At 41.3% G+C, this 23,686-nt stretch overlaps 1 protein-coding gene across 1 annotated transcript in view; it reads right to left on the minus strand.

The window, feature by feature from the left end:
• The window catches only part of LOC311521480 (rho GTPase-activating protein 11A-like), an 83,783-nt gene that overhangs the window by 13,279 nt on the left and 46,818 nt on the right, over positions 1-23,686 (minus strand). Inside the window, exon 15 of the mRNA XM_084629810.1 lies at positions 2,926-3,075. Within this exon, the coding sequence (XP_084485936.1) occupies positions 2,926-3,075 (150 nt within the window). The remainder of the gene's footprint in view (positions 1-2,925; positions 3,076-23,686) is intronic.

Raw genomic sequence — 23,686 nt, forward strand, 5'->3', positions numbered from 1 at the left:
GTAGGGTACTGCTCCTCAACCATTCCTGAGTAGAGGGCTGTGCGTGGGTGACCCATCACTATCACCTCAAGCCAGGGATGGGGCTGTAGCAGGCCTGTGGTGGCCCTGTCTCGGGGCCCCAGATTGCCTTAATCCAGCACTGATGGATACCAGCGTTACTGTACAAACAATAACTTGGAAAGATTTGTTTTCCATTAAACAAATCCACAAACCTCAATGAGGAAGTTCTCTAGTAATTTCTTTGCTTAATATAGTTTTAACAGTCACCACTTGGACACAGACTTGAGTTTCCACTTAAGGCTCTGAAAACCATCCTACTGAGATATTAGTAGATATAATCTCCACTCAGAATGTATCCATGAAAGAAGGTTTCACAGTTAGCAGCACTTTTCCAGGAATGTTCTCAATTCTCATGTCTGGATGCATCATCTTAGGCAAAATCATGGTTATTTAGCTAAGAAAAAGAATAGAAGGGAGTCTCTTAAACATCATTCCATTGAAGTACCAATTTTAATCTTGCTCTTTTAACCACTAGCAGAAGATCTGAGGGGTAAATATACAGGAGACAAAATTTCCCTGCAGTGGGGAAAAATATAATCTAAACCTGTCAGACAAAATGTTCATTGAACTGAATATGAATGTAAGATACTACTTCAAAGAGAAGCAGTCACCATACTTTTTGTCTATCTCTACATAGCAGCAATCGTGAGCTCTTCATACATTTCATATAAAGTTAACATTAGGGCTGTTTGGAAATGTTCAGAATTTTGACAAAAAATGGGGAAAACATTGCAAAAATGTTTATGAAAAATATTTTTTTCTTTTCTGAACAGCTCTACAGCTAGTCTGAACATTTAGTGAAAAGATTAAGGATAATTGTGTTAGTGTATCTCATCCAAATACCATTACTAAATACCACACAGAAAACTTTTCTCAATTATGAAAGTACATCTAAGTTCAGAAATTTAAAATATGGTTTAAATAATATAGTGCTCACTCCCATTGGAGCCCATTCAGCTCCCATGGCAAACAACCAGATTTTAGCCCCGGATTTCAGTGCTGGAACCCTTTGGGCACACCACAGCTGGATCTGTCCCTTAGTGAACTATGAATTGTGCCCAGGGTATCTGAAAGGATCAGCTAAAGCTCCAAGATGAACACCACTTTGTTTTTCTGGCACAATGGAATTTTCTACCATGAGGGTAAAGCTCATGCAGGAAACAGAGCTTTCTTGGGGGCCAGCCCAAGACTGTGGAACGAACATCCCCAGAAACTAAGAACTATCACAAACCTCACTACCACCTATGGTAAGTAAAGACCTTGCTTTCTCTAACATCAAGCAGTGTGTGTGTTTGTATGTGCCTGTGTGTATGAGTCTGTGGGTGTAAATAAATTCCAAAACAAAAACACTCCTCTGCTTATACTTAATGCTACAATATAGTCACGGAGGTCATGGAAGTCACAGATTCTGTGACTTCCAAAGACCTCCATGACTTCAGCCAGCCCGGGCTGGGAGCTGGAGGGTTTCCTGCTGTGGGCGGGAGGTGGGGAGGACCCCCACAGCTCCCAGCCGCCATGGGCAGCAAGAGGGACTCTTGCAGCTCCCAGCTACTGCGGGTGGCAGGGGGAACCCCCGGAGTTTGGAGCCACCAGCGGAGGGGGATCCTGGAGCTTCCAGCCCACCCGCAGCTGCCCAGGCTCTTCATTATATCATGGATATTTTAGTAAAAAAGTCAGAGACAGGTCACAGGCTTCCGTTAATTTTTTGCAAAAAGAAAAGGAGTACTTGTGGCACCTTAGAGACTAACCAATTTATTTGAGCATGAGCTTTCGTGAGCTACAGCTCACTTCATCGGATGTTAATTTTTTATTATTGCCCGTGACCTGTCCATGACTTTTACTAAAAATATCTGTGACAAAATCTTAGCCTTACTTATACTTCCCCCCAGGGGAGAGGATGAGAGACCAAACATGATTTGGCCCAGCTGCCTCTCTATCATGACCTGTTGGAGGAGGTGGCCGAGGTGGACAAAGAGGGGGATGGAGATCCTTGCAGGTAGGGACCCAGCTCCCCAGAGGGCTCGCCCTGCTTGCTGCCCCAGCTCCACATCGAGTACCGCCACCCGGGCTTGGCCCTCCTAGCACTGGTCTCACACCTCACCCAGCTGCAGCTCCACCTCTGCCAGGTGGCGCGGGCCAAGCCCTCAGGGCAGCAGCGGCGCCTGTGCAACCTGGATGACTTTGCCTTCCATGGTTGCCTGGCTGTGCCAGGGATGGGCTCGAGGAGGCCCCAGCGAGTGGCGCCAGGGGGAAGCTGGGGTTTTTACCTCACGCAGGGTGCATCTCTGGGACAGGGGAGCCCCAGCATTGCAACTCCCCCACAGGGCCTCCACGGGTCTCAGAGATGGGGCCAGCTGTAGGGTGCAGGGCTCATCACCCCAACCCTGCCCTGGGGATTGAAGGAATGGGGATGGGGTAATCCAGCTCCTATTGGAGGGTGACGGACTCTGCTGCCAACTTAACATCAAACCAATTACAAAACAAGAGTTTAGGTCCAGCACAACCCCCAGTTGACCACTCAGCTGAACCCCACACACCTCTGCCCCAAGGCCCGCTTGACTTGCAGACCCACTACACCTCAGCCTTGAGGGCACCTGTAAACACACCTACATCTGCCTGTCATGATGGAGGGTTGGCTGGGCCAAATTTGAATGGCATTGTGACCCCATGCACCATGCTTCTCAACTATTGTAAGGGAGTAAGGGGGCCACAAGTAAAAAAAAAATGCTCAGGAGGAGTATGATTCAAAAAAGGTTGAGAACCTCTGACTTAATGCACTAGTGGAAAGTGCTCAGATACTATGATGATGAGCATGGTATAAAGAATCTATATAGAATAGAATAGAATAGAATAGAATAGAATAACCTGTTTTTCCAATAGGGCAGGGATTTGGAGGGTCAGGATAGCCTTGATCTTCACTGAAATCCTTTGGTATATTATCTCCTGTCAACTCAGCCACAATATTTGGGATATTGCCATAAGGACCCAAGTGCTGAAGACCTTCATGAGCACCACCTAATGAAGACAGATTTATGCACATAATATTACAAGGTTAAAAGTAAGATTTTGCTTTAGTTTTTCCAATAAATCCAGGCCAAGATTTTCAAAAAGAGAGCCTCATTCAGGCTTCAAATCCCACTTTTAGCACTTCTTCAGCACTTTTGAAAATTGGGCCACTTAGATCCTAAAAATGGATTAGGAAGCCTAACTTCAGGCATTCATATTTGAAAACCTTGGTCCATGTTTTCTGTAAATACATAAGAGATAGTAGGAAAATACTGAAACAAATATTTAATGTTCGAACAATAGTGGAACTTAAACAAAACACCTTTACTGTACTGTAATCTTCAGCTACAAATGATATCGTTCACGACAGAGAACAGTAATCATGTTGCAGGACAGAACTGTGCCAAGAAGACAAAGTTAAAAAAGAAATAGCACTGTGTGTACAGTTTGAAGATAAATTCATAAATTCAGCTGTATGAAAGGAACTCAGATGTTATAGTACAGCTGGTTATATACACACCACAACTAAAAATATATTTGTGCCTCTAAATAATTCTTAACACTGAATGTAAGTGCTTTCCTAAAGTAACAGAAATAAAAGTGAGTAATAGCCCAAATTGTTAATAGAAAATGTGTCTCATCCCCTGAGAATGAGGAGTTTAAAGGGGCAGCCCTGTGCCCTAACGCCCCGCTTTTGCCCGGAGCAGGCTGAGGCTGGAGCCTCCTTGTGGTGGATGTCCAGTGCAGGTACTCCACAGGAAAGGTATACAGTGACCGGATAAAAGGCTTGGAAAAGGACTTAAAAAGGGTTTTTGGTAAAGGAGCGAACAGGGGCAGTTGGGGACTCCTATGATTGGTACAGCAGGGAGCCAACCCCACGTTATTATAGCCCACCTTAACCCTCCTAAAAGGGAGTAGGGATGGATGGCAAGGTCCCAGCCATAGATTTGCTAGTGGGACCTGGATGGAAAAAGAAGGGGAGCTGATAAAAGCCACCCGGGTAATTATGGGAATAAACATGGGGTTACCTGCACTGTACACTTTTATCTGCCGGATAGTCCCAGACATCTAATAATGAAGTTGCGGCCTGATTAAATCCATGTCAAATGTCTCCTGTCCTTCTTTTGATATAGCCAGACAACTACAGAACCACATAATCAATATGTGATTGTACATTAATGTATGCTGTTTGGTTCACAATGGGGCAATCTTGCAGATACAAGCATATCTATACTTGTACATGGTTCAGACCTCTTGGCACCGAAGCTCTGTCCATAAAGGAAACAGAGGTATTTAGCAGGCTCCAGTGTGCTAAATATATATATATATATATATATATATATATATATAATTAACATTTAAACTGACTGCCAAACATTCCCTTGTCTGAGTACAATGCAATCTTTAATATTAATATAAAGGATTGTTGCCTTTCAGTATCAGTAGTCAGGGTTTTTTTCTTCTTTCCAAACGATTTTCAGATAATTGCCCCTGTTCTAGTACCATATTTTTGCACACTTGAGTGATTTACTCATGTTTGCAAAGTTAATTCCTTTTAAACCATGATAAATAGCATATCCAGCAAAGACTGAAGTGATCAAAATGAAGTGCTGTGAGTGTACCAGACAGATATTTTATGTACAGTAATTCACAAACTGCATTAATTTAAGCACTGTAATATTGTTGATTTTGATAAACACTTTACAGTTACATACAATGGAGCTACAGAGTCACAATAATGTGATATAAACATATACACTATCATCCAGGAAAGATAGTATAAGACTGCTCTCTTGAACCTGGTACTCACCACGAGTTAAAACAAAGGAAAATAGACCAAATATCAGAAAATCACTGCTTATTGGTGAGACCTATTACACTTCCAAGGGAAGCAGTGGAAACACCATTGTTTGAGTCATTGGACTGGACAAAGCGCTAGAAAAATATGCTATAAACCATAGGGAATAATCTGGTACTGAGAGAGGAATGCACCAGATGAATGTTTAGTTCTTTTCCATCTCTAATTTCTGTGGACTGATTTCTACCACAGCCCTTTAACAGTCAGAATAAGTCAGATCTGCTTGCTTGTATTTTATTTTCTTCTACAGGATGCGCAAGCAGAACATTGCTTCAGGTGCCCGGGGTAGAGGTCTATATATATTTATATTTAAATTCAATTTCAAATGCTGCATACATGCAGCTAGATGCTGACACTGGTATTTGTTTGGATGCGGCCTGGATTGGCACAAAAGAAATGCAATTTTGGGAGTAAATCTATTTCCCTGCTGCTGCCGCCATTGCAGCTAACGCTGGTCAGAAAATTTCAACAAAAACTAAACTGATTAAAAACAGAAAGAAAATTACACAATTTTGCCCCATTTTTCCAAAGAACTAATTGTAACACACTTGCTGGGAGGACAGAATAACCACCCTGCTCTAAAAACAACCACAAAGTGCAACAATTTCCCCACTGTGCTGCCCATCTACCAGTAGCACAGCCCAACTGCATCTGCATCCTTAGGAGCAATGACCCCCGTCAATTACAAACAGGGAACACTGCCCTCAGCTGAGTCAATTTAACAAAACAAGTGAGCAGCAGACTTTCATCATCTTCACTGAAACTTCAAAAATTCTACATTAATTTTAAAACAAATAAAGGGGATTATTAAAAAAAAAGAGGTGGTTTGGCCAGTGTTAGAAGAAAGAAAGAATAAACAATAAAACAGATCATGAATACCAGTGGTGAGTAAATATCCCAGATCCCACATGAAAGCTGTTTAAAACCTTTGCTCCCAAACTCATGTTAGCCACTCCAATTTTTGTGTGTGTTTTTAAACCCGGCAGGGCAGATTCTTGAATGTGTCCAAGCTCTGCACAGATGCACTGAGAAGGGGGACTGTCAGGGAGCTGCAGCTCCATGGGCCTGAGCTACCAGGGAGCAGCTCTAACTTACACACTGGTGTAAGGTCCCTGGGGAACTTTATGTTAGTCAAAGATCAGGTGTGTCAGAAGTCTGCTCTGTCATACTTCCTCCCCACCATCTCCCACACCTCATCAGAGATGGGAGGTGACAGGGAAGGAGGCAGCTATGCTGGAGAAGAGTTCCCTGTACAGGGGAAATTCTTTACTGGCCATTTCTGGCTGTTTTAGGTTCATGTAGATGTGCAAAGAGTACCTCCTACGTTAGAGAATCTGATCCTGCATGTATCATAATAAATAAATAAAATAAATAAATAACAATATCTGAGACAAATGGCTTGGTCACTATCCCACTGGTTTCAGTATACCCCTTGCAAGCAGTTTTATGGATCAGGAGTGGCTCTCCTGGACTGTCTTTTCTCTTTGAGGAATTTATCTGGCCTGACTGGATTTTCCTTCTCTGGTGTGCTGGCAGGCATGCTTTTAGAAGGAAAAACAAATGTGAACAAGAGTGATCCAGTGGATATAATGTACTTGTACTTTCAGAAAGCCTTTAACAAGGTCCATCATCGAAGGCTCTTAAGCAAACTAACCACTCAAGGGATAAGAGGGAAGGTCCTCTTATAAATCAGTAGCTAGTTAAAAGATAGGAAACAAAGGGTAGGAATGAATTGTCAGTTTTCACAGTGGAAAGAGCCCTTAAGGATCCATACCGGGCCCAGTGCTGTTCAACATATTCATAAATGATCTGGAAAAAGGGGTAAATAGTGAGGTGGTAAAGTTTGCAGACAATACAAAATTACTCAAGAAAGCTAGGTCCAAAGCTGACTGTGAAGAATGACAAAGGGATCTCACAAAACTGAGTGACTGGGCAACAAAATGGCAGATGAAATTTAACATTGATAAATGCAAAGTAATGCTCATTGGAAAACATAATCTCAACTATACATAAAAAATGATGGGTTCTAAATTAGCTGCTAGCACTCAAGAAAGAGAGTGTGGAGTCATTGTGGATACTTCCCCGAAAACATCTGCTCATCTGTGCAGCGGCAGTCAAAAACATCTGTGCAGCAGCAGTCAAAAAAGCTAACAAAATGATAGGAACCATTAAGAAAGGGTTAGATAAAACAGAAAATATCACGCCACTATATAAAGCCATGGTATGCCCACACCTTGAATGCTGTGTATAGTTCTGGTCACCCCTTCTCAAAAAGATATATTTGAATTGGAAAAAATACAGAGATGGGCAACGAAAATAATGAGGGGTATCGAACAGCTTTCATATGAGGAGAGATTAAAAGATTGCTCAGTTTAGAAAAGAGACGACTAAAGGGGGATATGATAGAGGTCTATAAAATCATGAATGGTGTGGAGAAAATGAGTAAGTGTTATTTACCTCTTCACATAACACAAGAACCGGGGTCACCCAGTGAAATTAATAGGTAGAAGGTTTAAAATAAATGTAAGGAAGTTTTTCTTCACACAGTGCACAGTCAACCTGTGGAACTCATGGCCAGGGGACGTTGTGAAGGCTAAAAGTATAAATTGGTTCAAAGAAGAATTAGATAAGTTAATGGAGGATAGTGGCTATTAGCCAAGATGGTCAGAGAAGCAACCTCATGCTCTGGTTGTCCCTAAATCTCTGAATGCCAAAAGCTGGCACTGGATATATGTGGTTAGAAACGTCAACCTTAATCCCTAGTATTTTGGAATATACAGTAGTGCCTAATCTGCATCATCTGTGCCCCTTAATTTACATAGTACACCCACCAGATTCATTCCCTCTGGAGGATATAAGCTTCTTTTAACACACAAATAAGATGGAATGCTACTGTTCTAAATCAGTACCTTCCTAATATAATTCAATGAGAACTGTGACTATTTCACACAAACTTATCTCTGTAACTGAGTGAAAAATTGATCAGCTTGTAAGATCTTCAGGGACCTAGGCTCAAATTCATCCTATCTTAAATTCAGGCATAGTTCAAACAGGTAAAAGTCCCAGTAGGTTGGGAATACTTCTGGCTTGAACTACACTTCACTTTACTCCATATTTTATTTTCACCTCTAAAACACTCCTCACACCTATGGGCTATAGATAACCAAACAAGTGAGCAGTTCAGTGAATTTCCACCCTTTTGAAACAGAGATCAGCAATACACTTGGAACATCAGCCAACTAATGGATTTTATATAATGACAGAATTATCATTATTATTTCTTATAAATATAGCAATGCTAAAAATGTGCTAGACATTTTAAAGACAATTTCTTGCAGGTAAACATGAGGACAAGGTCCCTGGCCAGCATTCCTTAAAATCCCTGATCCTGAAAACATTAAATCAAGCATGAAACTTTACTCCTGTGAGTAGCCCATTAAATTCAGTGTAACGACTCACAGAAGTAATGTTATGCACATGCTTATGTGTTTGCAAGGCTGGGGCCTAAATGGTCATCATACAGACTGGAGCTGACATTTAACATGCCAGGATGGTGCAATGATTTTTGTTTGTTTGGGTTTTCTGGGTCATCTATTTAGCGAACACTTCTTTGAAGGAAGGACTAGAGCCTGCAAGCCTCCCCAAAGTAGTGTTTTAATGAAGAAAATTGAAGGATGAGACAGTGGAGTCAAAGTGGACTGAGTCAAGACATGGGTCCTCCATGCACATGGAGAAAAGTGCTTGCAGCTTTAGCACTTTAGAGGCCAGAAAGACAGTGGTTAGCATTGTGGATTGGGCAGAATGAAGAGACTTGGAGAAGAGGGTATGAGGAGAAAGACAGAACACGGACGCTCTTTAGTTCTGGAATGGGAATGTTGGCCATTGCACATGGTGGTACTTCACAGCCTCAGAGGGACAAGGCTATGCCTTCCCTCCCCTTCATTCAGTGGCTGAGCACATGTTGCTCATTTTTGAAGCAGCAAAAAGGACACTACAGAGTGAACTTCCCATAAGAAGCGCAAGCAGAATGGCTCAGAACACATCCAATTGACCGCCACAGCTCCACTCCTCATCATAGCACAGCCAAGAAAAGCAAGAATTTATTTTACTGTTAGCCTTTCTCAAACATTTATTTTACAAAATAAATAAAAATGACTTTCTGTATAGTAAATTATCCTCACGTGTATGCGGGAGAATGAACATGAATGAAAACCAGACATAAAAGGTATAAAATCCTGCAATGCACGCCGAAGGGCTTAATTTGCTCATGTGAGAGTCAGATATTACAACTGTCAGCAGGGATAAGCCACCCTATAAAGAACATTGATCCCTCAACAGCTCCCTTTGTTACATTTCATTTACTTCTGCCTGTCTCTTCAAGAATGAATACTTTACTTATGTAGTGGTTTCCCAAATCCCATTCAAATAAGTCCTCATCTACTACATAGATAGTTACTTCTAACCCTTAAAGCACTCAGACAGATTTTTTAAATGATTTTGTGGATAGTATTGAAACTGTAGAGGTATGTTCACGTAATCCTATCACATAAAAAACCCACTCTGTTTATGACCTGCTGTTAAACAGCAGCTGCCACTTTGTCTTCTAGGTTCCCATGATCTTGGGCAAGTCACTTAGCCTCTTTATAGCAGTTTCCTCATTTGAAAATAGCAATAATGATACTTTCCTACTTCACAGAGAGTTTTGGGAGGATTGACTCACTGATGGTTGTAGAGCACTTTGAGATCCTTGGATGGAAGGTGCTATCTAGGGGCAAAATATGATGTAACTGAGTAACTGGAGGGCATGGATCAGTGCTCATGTCGTGCTCCCCGTCAGTACCCGGCCCAGGCCGGGGAAGCTAATGATTCACCCAGCGGACCAAATTCAGTGATGAATCCTGGTCACATGCCACCTGAGGCACATTGCTCATACACTAAGAAGAAGACTGAATTAACTAATGAATTCTCATTAATTAGTTCTTGCCACACCCTGTGAAGTAATCAGTGTCGACTCAGTTTTATAAATGGCAAAATTGATGCAAAGAGGACCACATTTTCTTAAATGGTTTCTAATTTTGGGTGCCTAATTCAGACATACAGGCCTGATTTTCAGAAGCATGAGCACTGGCAGTTCTCTGAATATCAGGCCCTGGCTGTCTTAAATTGAGCATCTGAAAAGAGAAGACGACAAAATTAGGAGTCACTTCTGAAAATTTTTGCTTACGTGACTTGCCCAAGGCCAAAGAGGATCAGCAGAAACGGGATTAGAACTCAGTAGTTCTTGGCTCTGTTCCTGTCCAGGTCTCAAACCACAGGAATAGGTCTTCCCTGTAATAAATGTATTAGGCCCAGATTCTCAAAGGTATTTAGGCATCCAACTTTCCCTGTAGTTCACATTTGGATATTGCATAGGTCTCGCTAAACAGTCTTACTATAATTTTTCTCTGTCTCTCTTTCCACTTGGGTTGTCCAAGATAGCCAAGGAATTTGAGTGTCTAGTGATATTACATGTTACATCCCACTGGGAGTTAGGCGCCTAAATACCTGGGACTCAGTTCCTTATTTTCCCATGACCTCATTATTCCCCAGTATGCATGAATGCAGGTATAATTTATTTTAATGCAAATTCTTCCAAGTGTCATGAGCCTCGTCACATATCAAGAGAAAGGGGATGTACATTCTACCCATAATCCACAGCGAATCTCTCAGTGTCATCTGGCTCCTAACACTTAATAGCTGCAATTTTAAAACATGTACAACATGTAACATCACTAGACAATCAAACTCCTTGGCTATCTGGGCCAACCCAACTGGAAAGAGATACAGTGAAAAAATATTGTAGGTATCTTTAGTGAGACCTATATAATATCCAGATGTTAACTCCAGTACCTATTTTTATAGATAAAAAGCACATAATGCCCCTTTTCCATTTTTTTGCCAAAGTTTTGGTATCCTAAATCCCACACCCAGATTGATTTGATAACTTCACTTACTGTATAGCCTCAGAAATTTTTATAAAATGGAAAGGAGAGAACAATGTCTCAGAGAAAGTTGGGCTTTTTTAAAAAGCTGAACAAAGCCCAGCACACTGACAAACATCATGTATGCTTTAACAAAATCAGTCCCACTATGATTGTAATTTTATGTCATATATGCAGCAGAAATCTCTCAACAAAAAGCAGATACAATAACCCAAATCCCAAGCTGTGATGTGGTCTCTTTGCATCATGTTGACAGTTCAAAGTGGCCCTGAAGTGGTATAACTGGCTGTGGGAGGTCCACCCCAATACAATGACATGTTGCCGAATCCTACCCCTCCCCCAAATGCTAGCACAGGGAATGTCACTAGAGCAAAGAGGACACAGCCATAATATCCGTATGTCTGCTGATCTCCAGCTGTCATGTTCCCATAACCTTTGGGGCCATATTCAGCAGATGTAACTTAGAGTAGCCTAAAGGCTACTCTGAGTTATAGCAGGGGACCACCACACAGACAGCCCAGAATCAGAGGAACGCAAAGATCACTTTTGCATTAGTCCATGAACAAACCTGTCCATGAACAATATTTTTGGTCATTTTCTACTAAGAAAGGAATATTGTCCATGTATGAGAAAAGTAAGTCCTATGGTTAAGGCACAGGTCAGGCAAACTGGCACTGTCTGTCTCAGTCTTCCCATCTGTAAAATGTACAACAAAGAGTACTTCCCAGTGTGGGGAAAGATTAATTCATTAATATTGGTAAAGTGCTTCAGATCTGGCATTACTGAAGGGTAAAGGATTCTTTTTCTTCTAATTATTAATGTATAATATTAATCTGCATAGCCTATTTGTATACTTGTTTCAGAAGATAAGATTTCCTGCAAGGTACTACGTGACAAATTTAAAGAATGGGTTTTTACGTTAGATATTGAGCCGTCACTCAAACAAAAGCTTCTACCCTCAAAGGGTTGTTCAGTGGGTTATGTGACATGAGTTTGGTCGCCTTAAGCTTGAGATCAGTGGACAGATACCTACATCCCCCTCCCTTGCCCCAACACCCTCCCCCAAACAAACATTCAAAAACCAGTCGGAGAACACTTCAATCTCTCTGGTCACTCAATTACAGACCTAAAAGTGACAATTCTTAAAAAAAAACAAACAAAACTTCAAAACAGACTCCAACGAGAGACTGCTGAATTGGAATTAATTTGCAAACTGGATACAATTAACTTAGTCTTGAATAGAGACTGGGAGTGGATGGGTCATTACACAAAGTAAAACTATTTCCCCATTCCCCCCCCCCCCACACACACACACACTGTTCCTCAGACGTTCTTGTCAGCTGCTGGAAATGGCCCACCTTGATTATCACTACAAAAGGTTTTTCTTCTCCCTCCTCCCCACCCACCCCCCGCTCTCCTGCTGGTATTAGCTAATCTTAAGTGATCACTCTCCTTACAGTGTGTATGGTAACACACATTGTTTCATGTTCTTTGTGTATATAAATCTCCCCACTGCATATTCCACTGAATGCATCCGATGAAGTGAGCTGTAGCTCACGAAAGCTTATGCTCAAATAAATTGGTTAGTCTCTAAGGTGCCACAAGTACTCCTTTTCTTTTTGTGAATACAGACTAACACGGCTGCTACTCTGAAAACTACTCAAAAAACCCCTAGATCAGTAGTCTCTGCAGGAAGAGAAAAAGACTTAGTCATCAATGGAAACGTAACTATGTTCCTATCCCTGCAAAGTGGTCAGGTCAGACAGTGGAGAAGCTTTCACTTCTGCAGCTTATGCTGTACCTGTTTTGTGGATCCAAGTCTTCAGTCTTATAGGGCTGTCATGCAAGCACCTTTCTTCTGTACTACATTCACTCAAAACATTCTTTGAGGACAGAAAAGAAAATATCTATTGCTTAATATTTTGTTGTAAATGTGATTTGGCAGAGTAGGAGGCAGAGTGCTTCCCTAATGAAAAAGAAATCAGGAGGAGACAATTGTTTCAAAATTAAAATAAGACTTCAATTGTTCTTATTACTGTGAATGGGAAGCTATAAACCGCTCCAGATAAGCTGCTGGTGCCCCCATGTGCATAAATGTGGTTTTACTGTTCTCCTATGTGGGAGAATATAACTAGTCTGAAATGTTGATTAATTTGTACATAATGCCAGAACTCCAAAATTTTAAAATATCTTTTATCCTAAGAGTTTGCATGAATTTTACAGCTGTACCACCAAAACACAGATTGGTATTTCAGGGGAGACTGCATTGTCTCTTAGGTTGTAGACAGGAAAAGTGTCTTCCTCTTTGTTCTGGATAGCACTAAGCATATGATAATGTTTTTTGAAATGTTGGGGAGGTTTCCTATGTCCATATGTCATAGGAATGTTGTTTTGTTCAAATCTGATTAATTTGTTTAAATTATTATGCATTAATTCAGAGAGGATACCATTATTCTCCTGGTGCTGTATTTCCTCAAGTTCAGAGAGCGTTCATTGTAGAATACTTCAGTAATCAATTAAAATGGTTATTTAAAAAACCTCAGTAAGACTTTCCTTTATTTTTTTCCACTTGCTTTCAAGTTTTTTCCTTAGCATACAACCCTGCTATTGCGTAAGAAGATAAGGTAACAAGGAGAGTTAATGGTAAATCTGAAAATGCCTGAGTGTTTATTTAATGTGGGATTATTATGCTATTTTGGATTCAGAGCACATCTGCAAAGAAAATCTGTTTGGTGGATTGCAAAGAACGTGTGGCTTCCTAGAAAGTTTAAAAGGTAACATAGAACTCTGATTTATTATACTACAGCTGCACTTATCCCATCACTATCATACAGGATCCATATGGCTTCTACCAGCAATCAGCATGCAGTGCACCATCTGCTCACTGATACATGTATGCTTGGAGTTAGATTTCTAAATTTTGCATTTTGTTCAAATTTACCCCAGTGGAATTTCCTGTTTCCACCATGCCAATGCAGCTTTCAGAAGTCTGCTACAGCGACACCTTAGTCCATATAATAAGATTCCAAGATTGTTACTCTTTCTGTGTGTCACTCAGAAGCCTTTAATGTCAGTTCAGTAAGTGTGAAGTAATGAAAACAGGTAGAAGCAAGGCTGAGAGCTCTTTTTGTTTAGAATATCACCAGGTTCAATCATCACTGAGATTCACAGTGTATTACCTGTGCTATAGAGTAAGTCCTTCTGAGATGCCAGACTTCCGCTACATTCTGATGCTATCATTGGTTTCCCATGACACCCTTCCTGCTGGGGCAGAGATAAAGAAGCGCAGGACAGGGCAGTAGCAGGCTGCAGCTACACAGAGCAGTAGGGAGTCTGTTACCTCATTGCTGTACATAGTTCCTTGTTCATAACAAAGGGCTTATCTTAACACCACTCTGCTCATCAGTACAATACTATATGGCACCAGGCACATGAGAGGGCACAGTGTGCTGGAAGACCCAGTGGGAGGTAACAGTGAAATGAATGCTACAGAGCCCATGCAATTGCACATAACTCCCCCACCAGCCCTGAGAATCAGAGGAAATGCTGAATATACCTAGAAATGGTTCAAACAACAATTTGAACCGTATATGAAGGCCACAGAGGCAAATCTGCTGCTTTTAACAGTGGCAGGCACAGAAGCCCTAGGTATGGTCTGTTTCAGAGTAACAGCCGTGTTAGTCTGTATTCGCAAAAAAAGAAAAGGAGGACTTGTGGCACCTTAGAGACTAACCAATTTATTTGAGCATAAGCTTTCGTGAGCTACAGCTCACTTCATCGGATGCATACTGTGGAAATCATCGGATGCATACTGTGGAAAGTGAAGACTTTCCACAGTATGCATCCGATGAAGTGAGCTGTAGCTCACGAAAGCTTATGCTCAAATAAACTGGTTAGTCTCTAAGGTGCCACAAGTCCGCCTTTTCTTTTTTAGGTATCGTCTGTGAAGATGGTAGGGGAGAGAGAGGAAAGCGTCACACAAATAATGAAAATGTTGAGGCTCATTGTATCCCTAGAAAAAATGTTACTTCAGAAAGATGTATGTTGAGAAAGAGAACACAGAATAAAGGGGAAACAATACTGGAGTTTGACTTAATACTAGAAAGTTTGTCCTGTGATTTCTGAATATTGAAAGTCTCTCTCATTAATGACCAGATTGTCCTGAGATGTAACAATAAAAAAAATGTTAACGGTTACTAAGGGAGGTGGATCTGACACTAGAAAGGGCAAGCAGCAGAACAACCACCCACCTAAAAAAACTTGGAGAAAGAAACAGAGCATATGACCAGGGCTGGCCTTAGGGAAAATTTTTCAGAGTAACAGCCGTGTTAGTCTGTATTCGCAAAAAGAAAAGGAGTACTAGTGGCATCTTAGTACTGTAGCTCACGAAAGCTTATGCTCAAATAAATTGGTTAGTCTCTAAGGTGCCACTAGTACGCCTTTTCTTAGGGAAAATGACACCCTGGCCGAATTTCTATTTTGGCACCCCTGGACCCTGTGAGCAACCCCCCACCATTGCCCCTGGCCCCCACAGCTCTCCACCCCACCTCATCACCTCTGGGCCCTGCTGCCTCCCCCCAGTGCTTAATTTGTATTGAAAGAGGCGCCAGGGCTCAGCCCCAGCATAAATTAAGCTGGGCAGCCAGAGAGCAGTGGCTGCTGGGTGGGCACCCAGCTCTAAAGGCAACGCCACTACCAGCAACAGCACAGAAGTAAGAGTGGCATGATATATAGTGTATTGTCACCCTTACTTCTGTGGTGCTGCTGTGGCTTGTAGTGCCTGGTGCTCGGCCTGCAAATCAAGGCAGGCTTTGCGCTGTCACATGAGGCTGCATCTTGCCAGAGCCCAAAGCCCTCCTGCAGCTCTTTGGCCACTCCTGGCTCACTAGAGGTGCCATTTCAGATTTGGGAGTGTGTGTCTGTGTGTGCGCACGCAACTTTAACTGTGATTCGAGGTGCTACTTCGGCACCCAAAAACTAGGTTTTTTGCGGATAATAAATTAGAAATTAGCTGACAAAAACACTGTATTGAATTCCTATAGAAAGAAACGAAAAAATATATGCAAACACCAATTAAAGCCATATTTTAAGTTTATATGTAAGTTTAGAACAGTCAGGAAATAATACAGGCAAGATATTCCCAATCGCAAGCCTTCAAGTATCTGTTCTGGAGCTTTAACACAGATATCAGAAACTAGGGCTGTCGACTAATTGCAGTTAGCTCACACAATTAACTCAAAAAATTAATGGAGATTAATCCACAGTTTTAATCGCACTGTTAAACAACAGAATACCAATTGAAATTTATAATATTTTGGATGTTTTTTCTACATTTTCAAATATATTGTATTCTGTGTTGTAATTGAAATCGAAGTGTATATTATTTTTATTACAAATATCTGCACTGTAAAAATGATAAAACAAAATAAATAGTATTTTTCTATTCACCACATACAAATACTGTAGTGCAATCTCTTCATCATGAAAGTGCAACTTACAAATGTAGATTTTTTTTTGTTACATAACTGCACTCAAAAAGAAAACAATGTAAAACTTCAGAGCCTACAAGTCCACTCAGTCCTACTTCTTGTTCAGCCAATCGCTAAGACAAACCAGTTTGTTTACATTCCCGGGAGATAATGCTGCCTGCTTCTTATTTACAATGTCACCAGAAAGTGAGAACAGGCATTTGCATGGCACTTTCATAGCTGGCACTGCAAGGTATTTACATCCCAGATATGCTAAACATTCTTATGCCTCTTCATACTTCGGCCATCATTCCAGAGGACATGCTTCCATGCTGGTGATGCTCATTAAAAAAAATGTGTTAATTAAATTTGTGACTGAACTCCTTGGGGGAGAATTGTATGTCCCCTGCTCTGTTTTACCCACATTCTGCCATATATTTCATGTTATAGCAGTCTCGGATGATGACCCAGCACACGTTCATTTTAAGACACTTTCACTGCAGATTTCACAAAACACAAAGAAGGTACCAATGTGAGATGTCTAAAGATAGATACAGCTCTTGACCCAAGGTTTAAGAATCTAAAGTGCCTTCCAAAACTGAGAGGGACGAGATGTGGAGCATGTTTTCAGAAGTCTTAAAAGAGCAACACACTGATGCGGAAACTACAGAACCCGAACCACCAAAAAAGAAAATCAACCTTCTGCTGGTGGCATCTGACTCAGATAATGAAAATGAACACATCAGTCCACACTGCTTTGGACTGTTATCGAGCACAACCCATCATCAGTATGGACACACATCCCCTGGAATGGTGGTTGAAACATGAATATTTAGCACACCTGGCACATAAATATCTTGCAATGCCGGCTACAACAGTGCCATGAGAATGCCTGTTCTTATTTTCAGGTGACATTGTAAACAAGAATTGGATAGCATTATCTCCCGGAAACATAAACAAACTTGTTTGTCTGAGCGATTGGCTGAACAAGAAGTAGGACTGAGTGGACTTACAGGCTCTAAGAATTTACATTGTTTTATTTTTTAATGCAATTTTTGGTACATAATTCTACATTTTTAAGTTCAACTTTCTTGAAAAAGAGATTGCACTACAGTACTTGTGTTAGGTGAATTGAAAAATAATATTTCTTTTGTTTTTTTACAGTGCAAATCCTTGTAATCAAAAATAAATATAAAGTGAGCATTGTACACTTTGTATTCTGTGTTGTAATTGAAATCAATATATTTGAAAATGTAGAAAACATCCAAAAATATTTAAATAAATGGCATTCTATTGTTGTTTAACAGTGCGATTAAAATAAAAATAAATAAAATCTGCTTACTTTCTCAGACACACTCAATGTTACTGCCATTAGCTACTCTATTTTAGTCAATTGTTTTTCACTCCACTAAAAACGTATTTACCTATTTTTAACATACGTGATTAAGGGTTTTTTTTCTCTTTTACTAAGAAGGGGGAATTTATATATCTAATTATTTTGGCATTTATGTTTACTGATCACAATCATGTACATGACTCACTGACATTTGACTCTATCATTACCATTAGTATCAGACTTGGAACCACATTGATTTTTGTACGCATTTTAAGTTATTTAACATATATAACTGAAAATAGGCAACTTTCATCTGCCCAGTGTCTAAAGTTATGTGTTTAGCTAATTGTTTTTAAACTGCTAGGGTTTTGTACAAGCTAAATTTACATTCTAGAAAGATACTATTCGTTTATTGTACCATTTTAAATAATGAATGACAAAGCACAATATGGTAATAAAAGTAATAATGATAATTACTCCAGCCAGGACAGGTTAGGCATTTTAGAATTCACTACTCAAATAATTAAATTTAAGCATAAGAGAGAAACAAAATTATGAAATGCACAGGTCAGTCAAAAAACTAAAATAACAGTACTGTAATCCTTAATGAACTTTGAAAGAATAAAATTACAGAGAATATATGTACATTGCACATTTTGAAAGGAAGTACCAGGAAGTAACATCAACAATAATAATACAAGTGTGTGTGTGAGAAAGATTGTGTATGTTGGGGAGACTGTGTGTGTGTGTTAGGGGAGTGTGTGAGTGAGTGAAAGTGCATGTCTATGAGAGACAGTGTGTGTTGGGGAGTGTGAGTGTGTGTCTGTTAGGAGGAGTGTATGACAGTGTGTGTATACTGTGTGCATGTGAGAAAAGGTATGTTGGGGAAGAGTGTGAGAGAGCGTGCATGTATGAGTCAGTGGCACCCTGACCCCGATCCCCGGCAGCAGCACCAGGTGGGGCGGGAGAAGGCCCAGTGCCCTGACCCTGTTCCCCCACAGAAGCTCTGGGGGCTGTAGAGGAAGCCCCGGCACCTGGGGCCCTGGGGCTGGAGGAGCTCTCGCTACCTGTCATGGCCTCAAGGCTGGGGGAGCTCTCGCTCCCCACTGCAGCCTGGGACTATGGCGGGGGGGATAGAGCTTCTCTGGTCTTGGGGCCACAGTGTGGGAGGAGAAAGTAGAAAATGGGTTGTGGGGCCGCAGAATGGGGAGGACCACAGGCAGAGGGGAGCGGAATGGGGGCAGGATCGCAGGCAGATGGTATGTGGAGGGGCCCCTCACTTGCTCTGGCCCAGGGCCCCAGGAAACCTTAATCCGCCTCTGGAAAGTGTGTGTGTGTGTGTGTGTGTGTGTATGTGAGAGACAGAGTGTGTGTTGGAGAGCGTATGAGAGACAGTGCGTGTTGGGGAAGTGTGTGTGAGAGACAGTGTGTGCGTCAGTACGCTGTCTCTTTCAGAAATCACTCAGGATCAGGAGCCTGAAGGCTTGTTCAGACTTCAGCAGCCACAGCAGCTCCCACTCTGGACCCAGAAAGGCAGCAGCACAGAGAGGCTCCCCATTTCCCCACCACCCCAGGGCAGTGGAGACCAGGTACATTGGTGGGGGGAGAGACACACCCTAACATCTGCCCGTCCTCCCCCCCTCCGCCCACTCTGCACAGCAGACAGATGCTCTAAGTCCCAAGCGGCTTAGCCAGGAGTGGCTCCGGAGGAGATGGGGACAGAAGCAGCGGTGGCTGCACACAGCAGTGGAGCAAGGTGAAGGAGGGGAACCCTTGCTCCAGCGGAGTCACTTGGCTGGTTGTCCAACTGCCCCCCTGCAGTTTGGGCCCCTCTGTCCTCTCCAGATGCTGCTGCTCGCCTGGCTGCCTCCGTAAGCCCAGCTGACTCTCGGCAGTCAGGTGGGACTCAGGTACCAAACTCTGTGCCAAGCACCATCTTGAGTAGGCCGCCATGGGCTGCTGCCCAGCCCACCCGCCCCTAAAGCTGGCCCTGCATATGACTGTGAGTACTATGGCTAAACCAGCAGGGGAGAAATACACAGAAATTAAATTGGCCAGAGACAGAAATGTAGAAAAGCAGGAAAAAATGCCAGCAATGTGGCAACCAGCATTCAGGCAAATATATAGAAACTTTAATAAACCCAACTATTATGCTAACGTGTACAGAAAAAGCAGAAGGGTGTCTGTATTAAGTACAGAAAAAAATTCCTGAAGTGAAAAGGAAGAACTGTTCCTAAGCTCAGTAATGGAGGAGGCTGAAAACTCAAAAGATTGGCTAATTAAAATGTGCACAAATGGCACTTACATGGCATACAAAATAGACACTGGGGCACAAGTAAATGTAATAAGAGAAACTGAAAAGGGGATACGTAAAAAGTACATAAAAGTGGGTACATTGAAAGAGTATGTGAAAGACTATAATGGAGGAACAATTCCAGAGTTGGGGCAGTGCACATTGATAGAAAGGGGAAATGATAAAACATGAGAGTTTGTGCTGGTACACAGAGGCAAGCAACCAGTCTTTGGCCTACACAGGTGTGAGTTCCTTGGTCTCAGAGAATATATGTTACAGATAGACAGAATGACAACACAGAACTAGGTGTGAAAGTATTAATAGAATTAAAGCATTAATATATGAAAATGGATTCTCAGGAAAAGGTGCCTCCCCATAACAAATGAGATACAGTTAAGAGTCAATTTAGAACCTGTGGGATGTGCTACATGAAAAATTCCACAAGTCTTAACAAAGAGTCTAGAAGAAGAGCTGCAAAACAAGAGAGAAAGGTACCATTCGGTGAATAGAAGAACCAACAGATTAGGGTTCACTTCTAAGTAATCACAGGGTGGAAAGGAGGCTCTGAATGGACCCTAAGGGGCCAAACAACACCATAAAAAGATAACACTTTCACTCGCCCACAAGAAACTAAATATTGTCTGAGATGGCCCGAGCCAAAACGTTCAGCAAATTAGGTGCATCAGCAGGATTCTAGCAGATCCCCTTAAACACTGGAGTTCCAAGAGCTGCACTTTAAATACACCATTTGGCAACTATGAAAGGCAGTCTTAGGAAGCAGTAATAGTTTTGGCTCCAGAAGTATTTCACTGTACAATGAGCCAGATGCTAGAGGATCTATCAGGAGTGAAAGTGTACAGTGATGACATAATAATTTGGGGGCAACACTGCCATTGAGCATCAGAAATGACTGAGGAGAGTAATGGAAATTGGGAGGGCTAATAATCTTAAACTGAATAAGGCCAAATAACAATTTTAAATAAGGAGAAAAAATACTTGGGAGAGTGACTGACCTCAAAAGGAATCTTGCCTGATAAAGATTCAGGGAATACTGAACATATTGAGACCTGAAGATAAAAAGGGAATTCAAAGGCATGGCATGTTGAATTATGTCAGCAAGTTCATACCTAAGTATGCAGCTTGTACAATTCACCAAAGACATCTCCTCCACATCATCGCTGAATGGGCATGAATGCCAGATCATGAAAGAGAGTTCATTAATTCAAAGCACATTATGACATCAGCTCCAGTGGTGCAATATTTTAACCCACTGAAAGACATCAAACTTTCTACAGATGCCTCAAAGGGAGGGCTGGGAGCAGTACTATTTCCATGTCATGGAACTGACTGGTTGCCAGTTTTGTATGCATCTAGGATATGAGAAGCCATAAAGATGAAGTACACACAAATTGAAAAAAAAAAAAGATATTAGGTCTCATATGTGGATATACAAGATTTCAAGACTTTCTCTATTGTTGTAGCTTCAAAGCAAAAACTGATCACCAACTACTGACTCACACACACACACACACAAGACCTGGAGAAATACAATCCAGGGTACATAAAACACAAATGTATAATGTGACCCTGGAGCTCCAACCTGGAAGTCACTTAATAATGTCATATACAGACTCAAAACCATATGTTCCATCTCACAATGCACAGCCTGATAAACTTGAACAAGCAGTAAACATACAAATGAACATGATAAAAGGGTTATGTGCTGTATCTCCAAGCATAAGGGATGAACTGGAGACAGAAACAGCTAAAGATGAAATGCTGCAAACAGTGATACAAGCTATAAGTAAAGGGGTCAGGGGGAGGGAATCAACACTTCCCATCTGCCCACTCCCACTATAAAAATGAGCTTTCAGAGATCTCAGGATTGGTTTTGAGGGGACAGATCATGGTTCCCACAGTGATGAGCAGGAAAATATTGGAATGAATGCACGAAGAGAACATGGGAATGGCCAAACCAAAAAGGAGAGCTAGAAAAGTTATATTCTAGCCACAGATGAATAGTGACTTTAAAGAAACGTTGAGCTGGAGGAGAACATATCAGAAGTACAGAGATTCCCAGCAGAAAGAACCAATGATACCACATTAACAACTTGCAACTCCATGGGACAAAGTCAGAAATGATGTGTTCCACCTGGGAAGATATAATCACCTGCTTGTAATGGACTAGTTTATCAATTTCCCAGAAGTAGTCATACCTGAAGATGCCACAGAAGCAACAGCTGTCAGGCACATTAAATCTGTATTTGCATGTCACGGAATTCCAAGAACAGTAATAACTGACAATGTTCCACAGTCCAAGAATAGGGATTTCCTGGACTTAGCTAAAATGTACAACTTTCATTATGAGACATCTAGTCCCAGATTCCTCAAACCAATGGATTAGCTGAATGTGGAGTATATATAGAAAAGAACTTGCTCAAAAAGAAAAAAGCTATGAATGCAAGTGAAGATCTATCTTTAGCACTACTCAACTATATAGCTACACCTGCTGAACTGTGAAAAGTCACCTGCTGCACTAATCTGCAACATATGTATAAATACTCAAATACCCGATATGGGACAAAAACAAAGGATAACTAAGGAGTCTGTGATAGTGACGAAAAGACTGGGACAGTAAAAACAGACAAAATATTACAATAAAGGAGAAAGACCTCTTTCACAGTTAAAAAACAAGGACCGAGTGAGACTTTGTCAAGATGGGCACTGGCCACCCAAAGCTACAGTGATCAAAGAGGAATCACCTTGCTCAAACTCTATGACCACAGATGAAAGCAAAATCTTATAAAGGAATTGTAAACATCTGCTCAAGACACCCGACAACTTGGCCAAGATAAGTGAAGTAAGAGAAGACGTACAAGTTGAAAACAATTCACAAACTGACCCTGTTATTGACAATGAGTCTGAACTGTTTACTACAGACAAGGACTTCCCTAAAGAGGGTTTGTACTACAGCAGATCAGAAAGGTTGCTGAAGTGCCCTAAGAGACTGATCAATATATGTTAAGGTTGTGTTAAAGCAACCTGAAGGTTTGTTAAATTAGTTATTGTATTTGTTATAGTTTGTTAGTTTAAATTAATACTGTTTTAGTTCAATCAGCAATTTAGAAAGGGATCTAAAAAAGAGAGGATGTGCTGTTGAATAAGTTCTCTGGGAAGTGTTGAGATGCTGCACTTCTTGCACACTTTTCATGCAGTCTTTAGGGTTTCCTGTGACACACTCCCTGTTGGGACCAGAAACAAAGAAGCCCAGGTCAGGGCAGTCGTAGGCTGCAAACACAGAGAGGAGTAGACAGTTTGTTATCCTATTCTGTAAATAGTTCCTATTCATAATAAAGAGTTCATATAAGAGTCTGCTCCTCATAAATATAATACATTGCCATCCAATTTATAAGTTCTCAGCCATTTTGATTTTATGAATATTTCACCGGTGCAGTGTACAGTTATAGTAAGGCATATAAATATGCCATGCCAAGAGTCCTAAACTACTGTGAAACTAGAGGTAATGCAACCAATCACCACCGTTTAGCTATGCCTAATTTGCATGCAGCAATTTCATTGGTTGTGTGAGAGAGACTGCACAGATGGTGGATTACTTGGACCACTTGTCACCCACGTGTAACAGCACAGGGTTTCAGCTACTAGTCCATGATAATGTTCCTGCTC

Source organism: Lepidochelys olivacea, assembly GCF_965140295.1.
Source record: "Lepidochelys olivacea isolate rLepOli2 genome assembly, chromosome: 6".
Classification (NCBI taxonomy): Eukaryota; Metazoa; Chordata; order Testudines; family Cheloniidae; genus Lepidochelys; species Lepidochelys olivacea.